The 16,065-nt window shown below is 51.2% G+C and overlaps 7 protein-coding genes across 7 annotated transcripts; 4 read left to right on the top strand and 3 right to left on the bottom strand.

Moving 5' to 3' along the window:
- Positions 1-1,018: 1,018 nt before the first annotated feature.
- On the top strand, positions 1,019-2,630 carry BO83DRAFT_407494 (uncharacterized protein; the record flags this gene model as incomplete). Its single annotated transcript, XM_025533969.1, has 6 exons — positions 1,019-1,136; positions 1,242-1,307; positions 1,402-1,538; positions 1,639-1,760; positions 1,819-2,013; positions 2,110-2,630. The coding sequence occupies 6 exons, from the start codon at positions 1,019-1,021 to the stop codon at positions 2,375-2,377; spliced, it is 906 nt and encodes a 301-aa protein (XP_025389389.1). The 3' UTR covers positions 2,378-2,630.
- A 1,542-nt stretch (positions 2,631-4,172) lies between these two features.
- On the bottom strand, positions 4,173-6,697 carry BO83DRAFT_335903 (ankyrin repeat and BTB/POZ domain protein). The gene is made up of 3 exons (XM_025528429.1): positions 6,165-6,697; positions 6,016-6,101; positions 4,173-5,951 (listed from the first exon to the last, which is right to left on the bottom strand). The coding sequence occupies exons 1-3, from the start codon at positions 6,399-6,401 to the stop codon at positions 4,358-4,360; spliced, it is 1,917 nt and encodes a 638-aa protein (XP_025389388.1). The 5' UTR covers positions 6,402-6,697; the 3' UTR covers positions 4,173-4,357.
- An 18-nt stretch (positions 6,698-6,715) lies between these two features.
- On the top strand, positions 6,716-7,108 carry BO83DRAFT_247502 (uncharacterized protein). The gene has a single exon (XM_025527012.1). It carries the CDS (start codon positions 6,802-6,804, stop codon positions 7,048-7,050), a length of 249 nt encoding a protein of 82 aa, XP_025389387.1. The 5' UTR covers positions 6,716-6,801; the 3' UTR covers positions 7,051-7,108.
- Positions 7,056-9,261, top strand: nimA (serine/threonine protein kinase nimA; the record flags this gene model as incomplete). The annotated part of the gene is made up of 3 exons (XM_025527430.1): positions 7,056-7,107; positions 7,175-7,227; positions 7,285-9,261. 3 exons carry the CDS (start codon positions 7,056-7,058, stop codon positions 9,259-9,261), a joined length of 2,082 nt encoding a protein of 693 aa, XP_025389386.1.
- A 468-nt stretch (positions 9,262-9,729) lies between these two features.
- Positions 9,730-11,228, bottom strand: BO83DRAFT_247587 (WW domain binding protein 11). The gene has a single exon (XM_025527015.1). It carries the CDS (start codon positions 11,088-11,090, stop codon positions 10,197-10,199), a length of 894 nt encoding a protein of 297 aa, XP_025389385.1. The 5' UTR covers positions 11,091-11,228; the 3' UTR covers positions 9,730-10,196.
- Positions 11,229-12,672: 1,444 nt separating this feature from the next.
- Positions 12,673-13,863, top strand: BO83DRAFT_247515 (uncharacterized protein). The gene is made up of 2 exons (XM_025527013.1): positions 12,673-13,349; positions 13,520-13,863. Exons 1-2 carry the CDS (start codon positions 13,074-13,076, stop codon positions 13,748-13,750), a joined length of 507 nt encoding a protein of 168 aa, XP_025389384.1. The 5' UTR covers positions 12,673-13,073; the 3' UTR covers positions 13,751-13,863.
- Positions 13,864-15,027: 1,164 nt separating this feature from the next.
- On the bottom strand, positions 15,028-15,861 carry BO83DRAFT_247529 (ribonuclease P Rpr2/Rpp21/SNM1 subunit). The gene has a single exon (XM_025527014.1). It carries the CDS (start codon positions 15,666-15,668, stop codon positions 15,060-15,062), a length of 609 nt encoding a protein of 202 aa, XP_025389383.1. The 5' UTR covers positions 15,669-15,861; the 3' UTR covers positions 15,028-15,059.
- Between the last annotated feature and the right edge of the window lie 204 nt (positions 15,862-16,065).

Genomic DNA, 16,065 nt, shown 5'->3' with positions numbered 1-16,065 from the left:
TGCCTGAAGTGACTCATTTAGTCAGAGCAGCATGGAAGATGTGACTTGACACGCAGACCGGGTTTCAGCCTCTCCTGACCGCTCGTTTTTCTGGGGCCGGCACTTGCAGAATGGATGGTTGGATGAATGTTTAGCATCCGGGCGATCTCCCAACTCCGCTGCAGCGAACGAAAGTTGAGACATGAGACACGCCGCAGCTGGATATACTGCCTCTTGATTTGATAGATGAAGCCTGCGCGCATATCCCGTATCGACTTACTCCGCAGATACTTGCCTTCCTTGTAGTCCAGGCCGCAGGTACATCTTCGATCCCGGAGTAACTACGGCGGCTATACTCGGTATACTATACGGCGCTTTCTGCACGAAATCACGCTCTGTCCTTGATCGACCGGGTTTCCTGCATTGGCTCAGGGTCCGTGTGGCCTGAAAAGATAGCAATGGGTGTGGCTGTGAGGTCGGAGGTAATAGGACGGATAACTGGATAAGCCCAACACGGCAACCACCCCCACAGAGTAACGGTGTCATCGCCGTACAACACCGAGCCAATATCCTCGGCGATTCATATTATGTGCTGGGGCTGAGGGGGCAGGGGGCAGGGCTGGTTGCTTACGCGCGTCTCTGCTCGTGGGCAGACCGTTCCATAGTGTCGGAGCAGTATACCAAGAGGGATAGCAATCAATCGGGGGCCCGACTACTGAAGCTCGGCTCCGCCGTTTTCCCACTCCTTTTCCCTCGTGCTAAATCCTTCGCTTATCGGATCGATGGGCTTGGGGGCCGTTGGACTTGGATAACCTTGTCTTGATGGCGTAGGAGGTGTCCATGTAATGGGGGGTCATTTCCGCCAGTGTGGCAACAAGAAACACACTTGGTAGACTAGGACAGCGCCCAGAGCGGCGTAAACTACCCCAAAGAGGAAGTCTTTCACAGAATAGCACATCCTAGACGGACCCGAGAAACCGGAATCGAGGTCATCAGGGCCTTGGCTAGCATTCCCAGCTAAGAGGATCTAGGTGGCGCCATGGCTAGCATCGGCGGCAGGATAGAATCCAGTCAAGTGTCGGACGGTGGAAAACCCCCCCTCCCTGGGCAGAAGGAATGCAAAGATGGAGCAGGATTGACCTTAGGGCTTCCACATCGTAGCCGATCAGCATGCCACAGAACCGATCATCCGTCGACAGGGAAAAGGTGATAAGCTGGCAGGATAGCAGACAGGGATATGGCAGCCGATGGCGATGCCTGAGAGGCGGGTTTGGCCACGTTGGGCGGCGGCGGGGAAACGAACAATAATGGGCTAAATGTGGTGGCGGGTTGCTGGCGAGCATCCTACCGTGCCCTCATGATTTACCATACAGAGAGACTAGCGCTGGCGTGATCCTACGGGAGTACACGGTGTCCAGCGAGTGGAGGGTCGCTTGAAGCAAGTCGAGATGTCAATGGAGGAGAAAAGCTGGAGCCCCTCAGGGGAGGAAATCCCGCCTCCACTTGGGGATCCGAATGGACCCCATCCAATGTCGGCGACTCCGTGGATGACGGAGACGGTGTAGTAAAATTCATTGCTTCAAAGCAGTCTTTGTTGCAATGCTTTGTTTCCCGTTTTTCCACGCAGCAAACGCACGCGATGATGCGATGATGCTGGAGATCGCTCAACGGCGCGTTGCTCGTCGAATATTGCACCAATCAGTGCTGTATCCCCGCACTCCCGATCGAGGCCATGGCGGTGTCGATCATATTGGGAAGTTCGAGAAGAATGATTGGAGAGGGTTCACGGGAGTCAACCAGGTATATCCAGTACCAAGTTAAGTCCCGCGTAGACTGCAGGGGGAGGAAAAGAAGCTGCCTTTGGTCGTGGCAAACCGGGCCGCATCGAGGCGCGGGTTGGAATGGGCGCAACTGCAATCCCTTTCGTACTATTCATCTATCCCACGATCCACTGGAGTTGGAGAGCAATCCTCCATCTTTCTCCTCTCCACCAGTAGGTGGCCTTCCTGCAGACCCTCAAACTTTGAAGCCAGCGTCAGCCAGGCAGCTTGCTAGCCAGCCAGCCAGCATCAGCACTCAGCAGCTTGACGCCCAACATGGACGATAATCCTGAACCCTGTTGTTGCGCAGCCCGACTGATTGGCACGTAAAAACCCCGACCGCCAGCCAGCCAGATGATCCGCAACGGAAATGCCCGACCGTCGCAAAGAACAGCCCCAGGAGAAAAAAGAAGGGCTCGGATCACCAATCAGTCCGGTTGATCAGCATCCCATCTCGCGTTGGCGATTTCCCACCTGCAGCAGATGTCGCTGACTGGCTGGCTCGGCTGCGGGATGGAGCTTTAGTGTCTGTGTGTTCTGAAGTCTTTTCTGTCCTGATCATCCCGAGCATCCACTAAGACCTCTAAGAGTAACAGCCTGTTAGATGACAGTCCTGGTCTGACAGTAGAGTTAGGAGGATGAGGTCGAGAAATGGCAGGACCTACTATATTGCATTTGCTATGAAGTCAATATTCAGCCTTTCTGTTGGTTGGCTGATTGCTTGCTTGATGATGATGATGATCAATCAATTTACCTTTACTCCCATTCGTGATTCATTTCCAACCTGCAGGGTCAGTCATCCATCATCCCGGCCCAATTTCCAACCCCATTCCTCTTTTTTCCCTCTCTCTCTCCAGTCGGAAAAACCACGCAGGACCCATCCAAACCTGCGTGGGATGCGGGAGATCACGATGATCTCCCTCTTTGCCATGCAGCCTGTTGCTCACCGAGAATCCTGCTGTTCTTGTTTTTCCATGCGGCCGGCATTTCAAATGCCAAATTGCCGGAAGCGTGTAACTGTAATTGTAGAGGGATTCTATTCATGACTAGTAGTGGTGGGTGAGGTTGTAGTTTAGTTGGTGAAGCGAAGCGAAAGTGGATGTGACGAGGTCAGGTACGGAGGAGGTTTCTATTACCAGCTGATTCCCTCCCACTGCCATACTATCCAAGTACATAAGACAATACCTACACACATACATACATACATACATACATACACAGATACAAGCTACATGCTGAATATGCGGTTTAGACAATCTCATCACATTATTCCAAGAATAACATCGCCTCTTATACATATATTTACCTTGGCTTGCATCTTAACTGGACCCCAAACATGGGGCGGACTCGGAGAGTGAGTGTCTACATACTTATGACCACTGCACTTGGGGGAAAGCAAAAAAACAAAAAAATAGAACAAAAGAAAGCAAGTGTGAAGCATTCCCATCCTCCTATTACTCATCGAATAAGTCCAGAACGAAGTCAATCTCGATCGGATTCGGGTTCGTTCAATTACAGTTAGTCAGTCTGGATGGCAATGCTTCTTACATCCTAGTAGCTAGTATGTAGGCGCATGCTTTTGTTCCCCCCTCTACGATCATTGGTATATTATTTTTGTATGATGATTGATGATAATTCTTTTCAAATTCCATTTCAATCCACGCCATCCCCTCTCCTGTATGTTCCTTGGTCTGTATTTTTGCATCACTGTGTGTATGGTTTGTATGGAGGTAAAATAAGTAATAGTGTGGTAAAATTCAAGCACAGACTCACTCGCTTCGTCCAAGTTTCTAACCGCCGAAGTATCTCTCGTCTTAGTCTCGAAGTTTCATTTACATGACATGATCCTACTGCGCTATCCTTTCGCCCCCCCTAAAAGTACGTAGGCAGATAGTTCTCTCTAGCATTGACCTCTGCGGCTCGGGGCGTGATTCTAGTCGAGAGGGTAATTATCTACGGACCGGTGGCGTGGTGTGTCTGGGAGGATTGGCATCCTGGTTCATGTATCCATGTGTCGATGTCTGTGCCTACCGCGATATTTCTGTCCTCCCTGGTCTGGAAGCCATGCGCGGTATCGGAGAAGGTACTGGATATACTAGGCTGTATGGTAATTAACTTTATTTTGGATTGTCGGGTATGTTAGGATGCATCTTGTGCAGACTACGACTGCTCGGACGGATGGAGGGTGGGATGGTATCAGAGGATGGATTGAGTAACCCCTGTAAGGGGGTCACGGATGGGTTGCGTGGTGTGCTTGTAGTGTCGAGGGCACTACTAACGACATGTCAATGATAGGGGTAGGCCTGAAGCTTAGGCAGTCTGGTGCTATGCATGTGAGAACCGCTTCATTGTTCTGTTAAGATCGCAATGTTTGTATGTTGTTGCAGCGTCATGTATCCCCATAAACTGGGACATAGCTCATCGAGCCATGTAGAAACTGTCCAAATGTCATTCATGCAACGTATCCAGTTCTTCTATATATGTGTACTATATACTGTCCAATATATATCGCCTGTAGAAGTCATCAATCGTCAGTTCATCTGGCTCACTGCCAGGCTCTAGGCGTCAAGGTTCAAGTTCTCTAGGATCCTGTCGAGCTTCTCCATCAGGATCTGATAGTTAATCGCATCTTGGTCGAACTCGTCGAGCGCGACCTCACCATCCAGTGTACGGATGAGTGGCTGCTCCTGTCCCTTCAAAGCGGCCTGTACTGGCGGAACAGTCACGCTCGTTCTATCTCCAGAGCCTTCCTTCGAAAGTTGGATTGTCTCCACACCCTCTGTGACCTTCTCAACGTCTCCGTTGACCTCAGCACCATCCGCCACCGGCTGCGTAGGCTCCATCATTTCATCGATACCGGCGTCATCGAATCGCAACCTGAATCGCTCACCCAGGTAAAAGCGAATATCATCCAACAGTTCGATGGAGTCCGTTTCCTGTCGGGACTGGATGCGGGACGCCGACTCTTGGATAAGTTCTGCAAACTCGGGCGAGTCAATGTGAGCTTCCAACCGGTACGCGAGGTATCGTGCAGCAAACTCTTCGAGTCGCTGAACACGGGTCAACCACGCAGCCTTAATGATGGCATAAATATCTAGATCATCCTCTTCCTTGGTCCCGCGTGTCCTGGCAGCTTCCGCCTGTGACATGTTGCCACTACCCAGTGTACTGATGACAATGGCTGCCTTTGTTTTGAGCTTTTCAATAAACAGCATGTCCGATGCGAAGAGAACATCGACCGCAATATCGAGCGGGAAGTCAGCCCGCTCCGTATAAAGGAAGGTCAGTACAATCTCCAGGACATCCGGGGAGCAGTCCACGCTGATGACGTTGAGGTGATCCTTCATGTGGGCTTCCCGGAACGAGGAGGCAAACATGGTCTGAAAGAACTCCGATCGCAGAAGCATTGCCCGATGACAAGGGAACAGAGTAGACATCGGTTCGCGTTTGCCAGAGCCGTTGGAGCGGCCGTGATCGGCCTCAGTCGGCTCAGATGCGTCCACAATATCCTCGTCGTCCTCAGGAAGTTCATCCGCTCGGAGCAGAACATCTGCATAAATGGCATTGTCCCTGTCCCACTTGATATCGTCTGCCTTTGCTGTTTCTACCGTCACTTTGTGCTTGAGCACATTCGCCCGGAACCACTCCTCTAGTTGGTCTCGTCCTTTCGCAACTTCCATGGTGCGTCTCTGTCTGGCAAGCCTCCTATCTCCACTGTCGAGTATACTATCCACAAGGGTATTGATCTCTAGATGCTTGGCTATCTTGTCGATGCCCGCGAAAACTTCCGATTCCGTAAATCCCGTGCCGGGGCCGCTTCTCAAGTCCCGAGGGGCTTCTCCGAAATAAAGATATTTGATTGCTGTTCCAAAAGCCTCTGGTGGAATCGTATTTGGAAGTCTCCATGTTGACGTATCAGGGGCAGACTCCAACTTTCGATGAAAGTACGGCGACCGTGCAGCCAAAATAAACTTGTGAAGGTGTAGTGATTCATCAGCTGCCGTGACAACAATGTCTGACGTTATCGGAGTTTCACGAGTAAGGAGAGAAGTGATATGCGCGGCTAGAGGCTGAAGTGGATCCGTCGATTTCGAATAATCATACTCCAATAACAGGTTCCGTATACGGTCGTTCAATGCATTATATAGACATCTATAGATAGTCAATTGTGAGCAATCGATATCTATGAAGTGGAAGCATTTCGATAGTAACGTACCTCTCGCCTTGAAAAGTGTCACGCTCGCATAGAGCACCGGACTCGAGGAGCAGCTGCACAACTTCGTAATGGCCGCAGAGACTCGCCTATTGCACGGTTCAGTCAGCAAGGCGGACTATTCCCATAGTTTCCACAGCGAGTCCACTTACCAGAATCAAGGGGGTGTAGTCATAGGGATCACGGGCGTTGATATTGACTCCCTCTGTGATCTTCTCTTGACAAACTTTGAGATCCCCCTTACGACAAGCATTGCATAGCTCGCGAAACGGTTCGCTAAGGTCCAGAGGATTGTCGTCTTTGATTGCCCCCTCCTTAATCAGTTTCTTCTCATTGTGCAAGCTGACCTCGAGCTGGTCCTTCCGGAGGACCTTCGGTTCTTCCGTCATAATGGCGATGCCGTCACAGTGTCCTGGAGGCGAACGTTGACAGATGCCGAAAGTCCGAAAGGCGGGACTCGAATGGCTGCCGATGCCATCATCTTATCGATAAGCCGAGATCACGTGGGGCCGCAGTTGCCACTTTCGAAAGGAGAGCCTCCCTTGGAAGGATATGGTAGACAAATATCCATCGAATATTTACTCTCCTTGCAGATATATCATCGCTAGATCTTGTGGTGAACGACTTGGTCCAACAATATAGCCACCAAAATTATCCGATATTCCATGCAGATGAGGCCAGTGCATTCCTGTGAAGTGATGGCACCAGTGATCCAGTCATCCGTGATGCAACAGTGCTTACCGCCTACTATCCGACCGCCTGCTGCATGCAGCAAAGGGCTTTGGCAGGATGCGTTGCTTAGCAACAGCCCTGCACCCAAACATCCAGCGTTTCTACCTTCTTGCATGTCTACTTCTTGAATCTACAACTCAACTACATGTGCCACTCCCACCACGTCGTCTACTAACCCAGCAGGTTCCAGTCACACAGCCTCGGTCCATAAATGCAATAGGACACCCCTCCTCTCTCCTTTCACATCTCCTTCCGACTTTACCTCCATCCTCTACCTCCTTATCAGCGGCCGGATTCACCCAATAGCCACAATGGCAATTGCATTGGCGGAGGCTGATAAGTATGAGGTGCTAGAGAAGATCGGTAATTGGACTCTCGCTGGATATATGCATTCTACCACTATACACTGGGCTAACAAGCTTGTATTTAGGTTGCGGTTCCTTCGGGATCATTCGCAAAGTTCGGCGGAAGACAGATGGCTTTGTAAGTCAACGAGTCCCCGTTACATTATGGCTTTTGCTTACGCACGTAATGATACAGATCCTATGCCGAAAGGAAATCAATTACATCAAGATGTCCCAGAAAGAGCGAGAGCAGCTCACGGCCGAGTTCAACATCTTAAGCTCTCTCAGACACCCAAACATCGTCGCCTACTACCATCGCGAACACCTCAAGGCGTCCCAGGACTTGTATCTCTACATGGAGTACTGCGGCGGTGGCGATCTGAGTATGGTAATTAAAAACCTCAAAAAGACGAACAAGTACGCGGAAGAGGAATTTGTGTGGCGCATCCTCTCGCAGTTGGTGACGGCTCTGTACCGTTGTCACTACGGCTCGGACCCCGTCGATGTCGGGTCAAACATTCTGGGTCCTGCACCCAAGCCTTCAGGTCTCAAAGGAAAGCAAGCCCAGATGACTATCCTTCATCGTGACCTTAAGCCGGAGAACATCTTCCTCGGAAGCGACAACACGGTCAAACTGGGTGACTTTGGCCTGTCCAAACTGATGAACTCGCACGATTTCGCCTCTACATATGTCGGAACACCATTCTACATGTCCCCCGAAATATGCGCGGCCGAGAAGTACACCTTGCGCTCCGATATTTGGGCGGTCGGCTGCATCATGTACGAGCTCTGTCAGCGGGAGCCGCCTTTCAATGCCAGAACCCATATCCAACTTGTGCAGCGAATCCGTGAAGGGAAATTTGCTCCTCTACCCGACTTCTACTCGCCGGAGCTGAAGAACGTCATCGCAAACTGTCTGCGAGTTAACCCGGATCACCGTCCCGATACTGCTGCCCTCATCAATTTGCCGATCATCCGCTTGATGCGCAAAGAGAAGGAAATTACCGACTTGTCCAGGACACTCCGCAAGCGTGAAGAGAGCGCCTTGCAAAAGGTTCGGGACATTGAGCAGGCCTACGCAAAACTCGAGAAAGAAAAACAACAAATGAAAGTCGAGCTTGAGAATACGGTGCGCCGCGAGTGGGAAGTGAAAGCCAGACTTGAAATCGATCGTCAAGTGCAGAACGAGATAGAAAAGCTCCGCAAGAGATTTGAGTGCGAAGTTCAGGAGCGAGTTGCAATTGAGGTAGAGAAGCAAAAGCGAAATATGGTTGTTCGCGAGGAGTCTAGCGACGACTCCCGGCTCTCCATGAGCAACAACGACACCGAACAGCCTTCTGGTACTGACATCAGCAATCTATCGCTGGAATCACCTGCTGCAAGCAAGGCACAACGGAAGGAAACTCGCACCCCCTTCAACCGCTCAAAAACCGTGGTCGAATCGCCTATGGATGTCCAGATGGCCGAGCCTTCCCCTATCTCCATTGCATCACTCTCTTTATCCCCGCGTCGGACATCTGGGACCCATTCCGGCAAGAACATCTTCGCGGAGGCCGAGAAAAACCGCACGAAGTGGGAACCTACCCTGGCTTACTCTGATGATGAAGATGACATACCCGATCTACCTTCTCCAACACGCCCCAAGGTCAAGCCTGATCCCTTCAAGGCTCCGCCCAGGCCCCTTCTCCGTCAGAACACCGCTGCTTTCATGCAGAAGCTGAGCACCCAGCCTCCCATCTTTCCCACCAATGGGTCAAGACTACCGCAGATGTCATCTGGTGGATCTGGCGACAACCAGCAGAGGGAAGCCAAATCGCGATCGCCTCACCGACGTTTGTCCAAGATCCCGTCATCAGCAAATCTGGCTGCCGATGCTGGCTCACCCACGCGCAAGACAGGCATCAAGCAACTAGCCTCAAAGGCGAACGGAGGCGGGGAGGAGATGTACAAAGCCGTCATGCAACGCAACATGGGCGGTCGAACCTTGGTTGAATTAGCACAGGCGCGTGCTGGCGGCCGTCCCATCGACGAAATCAAGCGGTGTGCGAGTGATCCCCGCACCGGATTGAAGCCGACAGAGCGCGATTCTCCAGCTGTTTGGGATCCCGAGAGGGACGAGATGCCTAGTCCCTTCTTGGCCCGAGGCAGAAAAGTTATCCGCAACCTGAGGTGATTCCAACCGCGCTTTTCACCCGGGCGACATTCAGATATTGCCACCATTTCTCATACACATAGTAACTGCGTGCTTCTTGCTGGTTGATCCACAGGAGTAGCTGCAGTAGGCTTTTGGGTATCTCCCTTGAGGACTTTTCCTCACCTCACCATATCTACTATTAATAGTCGAAACATATTCCGGAGTTACGGCTGGTGGATTATCTCAAAGACCAACGTTGGCCATGCCAGTCATGGGACGTGGATGCATTTTGTTGCGCCGCATCGTCGTTAATCCCATCTCACCAAGATCTTCACTTTCCTTTGTTCTCTAATGCCGTGATGCCCCTGCTGTTTGATCTTCAGCTGTTTGACCTTCACTTCACTTCTCGACTTGTACAGATATTACATTTGACATCCCCCGTTTGGATTACTTCTACTGAAAGACACATTGGTGATTCGACGGGATTCTGATTCAGCTATTGATGATTCGAGCCTTTTACCACGGCCTTTCCCTAGATATCCTCTGCCACACTCTTTTGAACCTCACATTTCCTTTCCACCCCCATTCTAATGGTGTTTCACGGTTGGTGTTTATTTGGTGAATCATGGGCTACATATGGTATGGGAAGGGCTCCTGTGTACATACCAATTGGGTTTTCTCTCTTAAGTTCTGCAATGGCAGGCTTTGCTTTGATTCTTGTCATCTCACTCCAATAATTCAAATTGGTGCATATGTCCGAAGTTAACTCGTGACCAAAAATAGCTTGTTTGGAAATTCAACTGTCAATGGACGGGTGATGAAATTTTGATGTTTAATTTTTTTTCGTATCGCATCGAGTTATAGTTACATTGATTTGAGATCCGACTAACGCCTCGTAAAATCCTGATCATGGGGTGACGGGTCACGAGTCAGGTCATGGTGGAAGAAGAAGAAGAAGAAGAAGTGATTGATCATTATGCTTCCTCATCCTCCACCTCTTCGATCTGCACAGACCGAAGCTCCTGATTGAACCGCCTCTCCTCCTCTTCGAGTCTGCGTTGAGCATCCTCATCATCAGCAGCTGGTGCAGCTGACGAAGCTCTCTCCTCGCCTTCTGCAGGTCCAGCATTATACCCTGCTTGCTCCAGCCGATCCATCTCCTCTGGTTCCAAGAGCTTGCCTTGTCCCCGTATAGCTTCCTGTTTAACCCTGACTGCTGCAGGAACGAACTTATTGATCGCCTCTTGTCGGAGATTCCTGATCTCCGGCTTGGCCTCGTACACCGTCTTCGCCTCAACGACGGGCGGTTTCGCCGGAAGAGCGTGCGGGCCCCGACCTCCACCACCTGCAGCCTCTCCTCCTGGCCCTCCTTTCCGATACTGTCGCGGGATAGGCGGAGGCGTATCCCTCGGCATGGGTATCCTTCTCACCTCCTCATCTGTCTCGTCGCTACTACTACTCCCGTCATCACCATCTTGCCTAAACCGGTTGCCGTCGCCGCCATCTCGCCTGCGTTTGCCTAAGACTGCAGCATCCCCGCGCCCACGGTGCTGACCGCCTCGTCTAGATTCAAAGTTGTCGAATTTGGGTGCCTTATCGCCCAACGCTTCTCTGGCCTTCTGCACGGCGCGCAGATCACGTTCCAGGGCTTCCAGAAGCTCCTGATCGCGGGGTCGTAGCTTTTGTCCTGATTCTTCGAATGCTTTGAGGTCGTTGATTTGTCGTTGGATGCGCTCGGGGTTGCGACGCGCTAATTTCTCGTTTCGACGGGCTTGCGCTTCGGCTTTGCCTTTCTTGAGACTTTTTTGTTTGTCGAGTTTGCGTTGCGCCGCCGCCGGGTTTAAGCTGCGTTCTTTGTCTTTGGGCATGGTGGGTGATGGGTTGGGGAGGGTGAAGTTGAGGTATGAGGTGGATGGGTAGGGCGTCAATTACTCCACGGGGATGGGTATTATTCCGGCTGTCTGTTCAGGCACTATGTGGGTACTGGATGGTTTGATTTCTTAAAGTCAGTCCGTCAAATCCAATCTCACGTATCAATGTAGTTCTTCGTAATCTAGCTCTCGAATTGTCGGGGATGAGGGGGGCAGGCTCGGGTATGACGAGCTCCGGAGGCTGTATGGCCATTAGGGAGCTCCGGAGGCTGTATGGCCATTAGGGAGCTCCTGCAGCACACTAAGCTATGGGGAGGAAGAAAGAAAGGTGCTCACAAGCTAGTAGCTAACCAAGCTGCATGGGAAAGCCAACCACGGGCGCAGCGGATTCGCGAAGCCGACTGTAGCTGCGGAACCTTGACCCAAGACCAATAATATCAAGGTCACGACAACCTAGGGCGCAAGGCTCAAGCCTCACGGGTTGGGCAGCGCAACGAGTCTTACTCTTTCCTTTTGCCGAATAACGAGGAGGCACAGTAGTCGGCCTGAAGTATGGGGTGTGTGTGTGTGTGGATGCCAACGTCGTCGATGGCGGTTGAAGAAGCGCTTGGTGCGGCAATTCGGACGAGATGGTTGGTGAGGTGCTTTTGTCAGCTGTACGGACGCAGAGCACAGATAGGGCTTGAGGGAAAATTGATTGGAGATTAAGAGTCGCCTCGGTAGAAGGATTTGAGTAGGATATATGAAGGTGGTAACAAGATGATTGGGTGCCGAGAGAGGAGGACGGTGGAGTGGGAGAAGAGCGTTTGGAGAAGGACGCGATGCCGTCAAAATTGCGGGCGGGCGAAGTTGGGAGAGTTCCTTGCCTGTTTGGGGGTCACGCTCCCTTTCTTTTCAACACTGCCGTTCGTCCAACAATCGGATGATCCTGGTTGACTTTCGCTAATAAATGGATTGATCGATTGGTGTAATACGATATCCTGAGTTGATTGTCAATGCGATTGCAAGTCAAGGGAAGTATCTATATCGCATCAGCCAATCTTTCCCGTGTCGGTCAGGATATTGTTCGGTATAGAAGGTCACCCCCGACTGCTGCTACTACACCAACACAAGTACCTCCTCTCCAAGATTCAGGTACCCAAGGATCAATGAGGAGAACAGGAACGTGTATAGAATGAGATACGGTGCATAAAAAGACCCCCACGGCCTGGTCTACTCACCAACTGTCCTGAATCTTATCATTCTCATCGTTGCTTCTTCCTGTTCAACCTTGTCATTTCTGTTTCCCCTCCGAACGGGTTCCCGCACCTCCATCTTTTCTATCTACACTATCCTCTTACTAGTACAACCTCTTTCTTCCTTGTATTCGCCCGCGACTTTTTTTGCTCGCTCCTCCTCCTCCACATTCCAGCCAACTTCCGAGGCTGACCACTGGCCCGTTCGTCTTGAATCGCTCGTGCCAGGCTCCTCCTTGAAGATCAGATCAATAGCATTGTCGCCCGCCAGTGTAACCCCCGACCGACTCACGGGGGCCACTTTCTTCGTTCCTTTTTCTCTGTCACCAACGATCCAATTATCGAGCCTTGTCCCCTCTCTGGCTTCCCTCCTTTGACTTCCAATGATACCTTAATTATTTCTCTCAACGGGATTATCATCCACTTGGGGAAACTGACAAGACTCCGCCCATTGACCGGGTCTTGATCTGTTTCCTCCTTCCCTTCTACCCTCCCCCCCTCCCTCCATCTCATCCCACGGGTCGTGTCTATCCTTACCTGTTTTCACCTACGACATTTCTCTCTTCCCTCCTTTTCTCCCGGCTTTCTTATACTTCCCCTCTCAGACGCTCGTTCACGAGATCTCCCTCACCTGCGCATATCGGTTCTCATCATGAACTTCGGTTCGTTCAATCTCCCCACCACGAGATCGACCGGCGCTTCCTAGACTGTTGTCGCGGTAGGAGCATGTCTCTGCCGGGACCAAATGTCCGTATCAGCCTCGATTCCCGACACTTCGCTTGGCCTCACCTCCTCCGAGATCCAAATTCTGAGGCAACAACAACAGATAGCCCTGCAGGGCGGCCACGGTGCCAATGGTGTTTCCAGGGGCCGAGGGACCGGACGCACCAGCAACTCCAGTTCGCGCGCCGCCAGTGCCGCCAGCAGCCACGGTCGTTTAATTCTGGATCCCATGAGCCTACGGGCGCTATCGCAGCAGTTGGATGGCTTGCAACAACAGATTCGCAATCGCCTTGATGATGTAGGTGCTGCGCTTTCTTCATCATTCTCTATATGCCGTTGGAGGTCCACTTCTCTGTTGTTCCGTTGTTTTCCCTTTGATATTGTCTGCTACAGTGGCCTGGCTAGCTTTGCTTCCCTTCAATACCCCTCTTGATGATCGCCTAATATTCCGACACTAACACATAGTAGCTGGAAGAGCAAATGCAGTTATCTATTCAAAGCACTTACGATCGCGCCGGCAACGTCATTCGCAACGCTGATGCCGAGATTGCCCGTACCCGTTCTATTTTAGCCTCAATTGACGACTTGGAGAATGAGCTTGCGAAGATCGGGCATATTAGAGAAATCGTGAAAGCGTATCGTGGACGTATAGAAGGTCTCGATCAACGCCTGGATCAAGCCGCCCGCCGGAGACACTGAGATGCCAACCCTCGCGATATGTTCCTGTCCGCACTCCAACACACCTTATACTCTTGAACTTCAACCCTCAAACCTTCCTTTCGACTCGGATTACCCTAGCGCCATTACATAGTCATTCTGTCCCGGAGGCTTCCCTATATTCGAATTTCTTCTATCGGTTGACGACCCCACGGTTGCTTATACGCCCCGTTACTCGTCTACCCTTCACTGCGACCTCGGAGGTCGATGGCGGTCATTGCAAAAGTAAAAACTATCCACAAAATGACGGACGAGCCACACTATGCTCGACCGACGAACAAATATGTGTTCATAAACCAGTTGTGTCCTCGCGGACCTTGTGTTATTATAACTATGCTGCCCAACGTTCTTCATGCTGATTCTGATTCTCATCGCAGAGGCAAGGGTTGCTTTTTGCTCTTTTACCTTCGTCTGGGTATTTGGAGAGGACTGCTGTTTTTAAAGATCGGGATATCAGCCTCGCGGCTATTATTGGCTTCCAAAAATACCCTAAATTGCCAGGGCAATAGGTGTTGATAGCGTTGGTATACCTCTGCATTTATCGTTTACTTGGAGTGCGACTCCCTCTCATCTCATGATTCACGTGTTCACTCTACGAAGTTGATGACGCCGTGTTCTTCTACCATGTTTCGATTCCCCGACGAGCATCTATCCTGTCTGTTTTGTTTTGACTGAGCGGAATCCATTTGCAATGATATCACCTGCGTTTATGTTCGTTGAAATCTGTTATTGAATGTCAGCCGCCGAAAGCAACCTGTACCATGACTCTGTCAATACCGGTTGACGACCTAACCATCAGGCAGCCTGAAGCATGTACCCCTTTGATCAGTCACCGCCTGATATGCCCATGAAGATACCCGGATGTGGTAGCTTCAGCGGCAAGTGTTGTATGTAAATATATTGATCTTCTTTCGTTGACTTTCTCAATGCATTTCTGCGCCTACAAGGCCTTGTCGATATAGGGCGGACATTTCATCTCCTGCGCCAAATACTATCGAACCTGCTGCGTGTGACGCGCGCCCAGTGCTCATCCATCTCCCGAGTTGTGGTGCCATACATGTTTACACCAGAGTACACAGAGGTTGATTTACTGCATAGAAGCCTCTTCGCCCTCGCCCCCATCATACCGGTGAATATCGTTTCCGGTCCCAAAGGCTGTAGAGATAGGTCAACAGCCAGGACCAATCGATTCATGAAGGTGGGCTACTTGGCATCCGCTGCAAATTGAGGGTAGGCGACTGACGACGCAGGGCAGATGTAAGGTGGGATATCGGATATTCGTGATATGTGGTCAAGCACCCGCCATTACTTCATCCTTTTGCTCCTCCTTGGGCGCTTCTTTCCGACGCTCAGACAACTTCTTGCTCCGCTTGTCGGTTTGAGGGAAGCGCTTTTCCGTCCCGCACGTAGAACAACAGACAACTAGAACATCCGCCCATGGCTTCTTGCGGCCGCGGCTGGCATTTCGGATATCCTGCGTGCAGGTTACTCCAGGAATTAGAAACGTGTCGCAGCGCTTGCAAAAAGACCTCTTGACGTCGATGGGTAGCCGAAGCTGTGACTTGAGAGAGACACCGCGCATTTGCGACATGTAGACTCGAGAGAGTTGAGGCAGTCGCTGCGTCGTCGATGGATTAAGCGGCTTAGTCGGCTCATTCGCCGATGAAACATCAGATCCCACCACTTGCGGTACTATGCGCTCCGTTCCTTGCAATTTGGCGCCATCCTCTGCTTTATCGATTTGGTCATTTTGTTGACTGACCGAGGGCTGCTGCGGGGATGGTTTCCCTATTGATTGTAGAAAGGTGGCCGCGTTGTAGAGATAATCGATCCGTGCGCGAATGTGGCTCTGCGAGCCACCGGCAGAATCCTTCTTGCCCTTTGCTTTGGCTTTAGCCATGATGTAGAGGCATGTAATCGACCTGAGGTAAGTGAAAAGAAATTAATTCACATAGAGGCAGCGGGGGTCTAAGCTTCTCGAGCAGCCGTACGGCACTAACCCGATGCGGTAAGGAAGTTGGCCGCCGGTGACTAATGGACTCAATTCACGTGACTGAGATCTCGGAGGCTCAGCCGCTCCCATCCCTTCGCGCGTCGACAACCTTCTCTTCATCTCCATCGTCTTCCTTCGCGCTTCGACCTTTCCCATCCTCAATTCATCTCACAACAGTTACGAGGAGGATTTCGCATCGTCTTCGAACTAGATATCCGGCTTGCATAGCTTTTCATCCCCCGTTTTTATCTTAACGACATCTACCCAGGCTCGATTGCCTTGGGATAAGACGCGACAACAACAG

Source organism: Aspergillus eucalypticola (assembly GCF_003184535.1).
Source record: "Aspergillus eucalypticola CBS 122712 chromosome Unknown BO83scaffold_9, whole genome shotgun sequence".
NCBI lineage: Eukaryota > Fungi > Ascomycota > Eurotiomycetes > Eurotiales > Aspergillaceae > Aspergillus > Aspergillus eucalypticola.
Note: the sequence above shows the minus strand (reverse complement) of the source record. Positions and strands in the feature narration are given on the sequence as shown.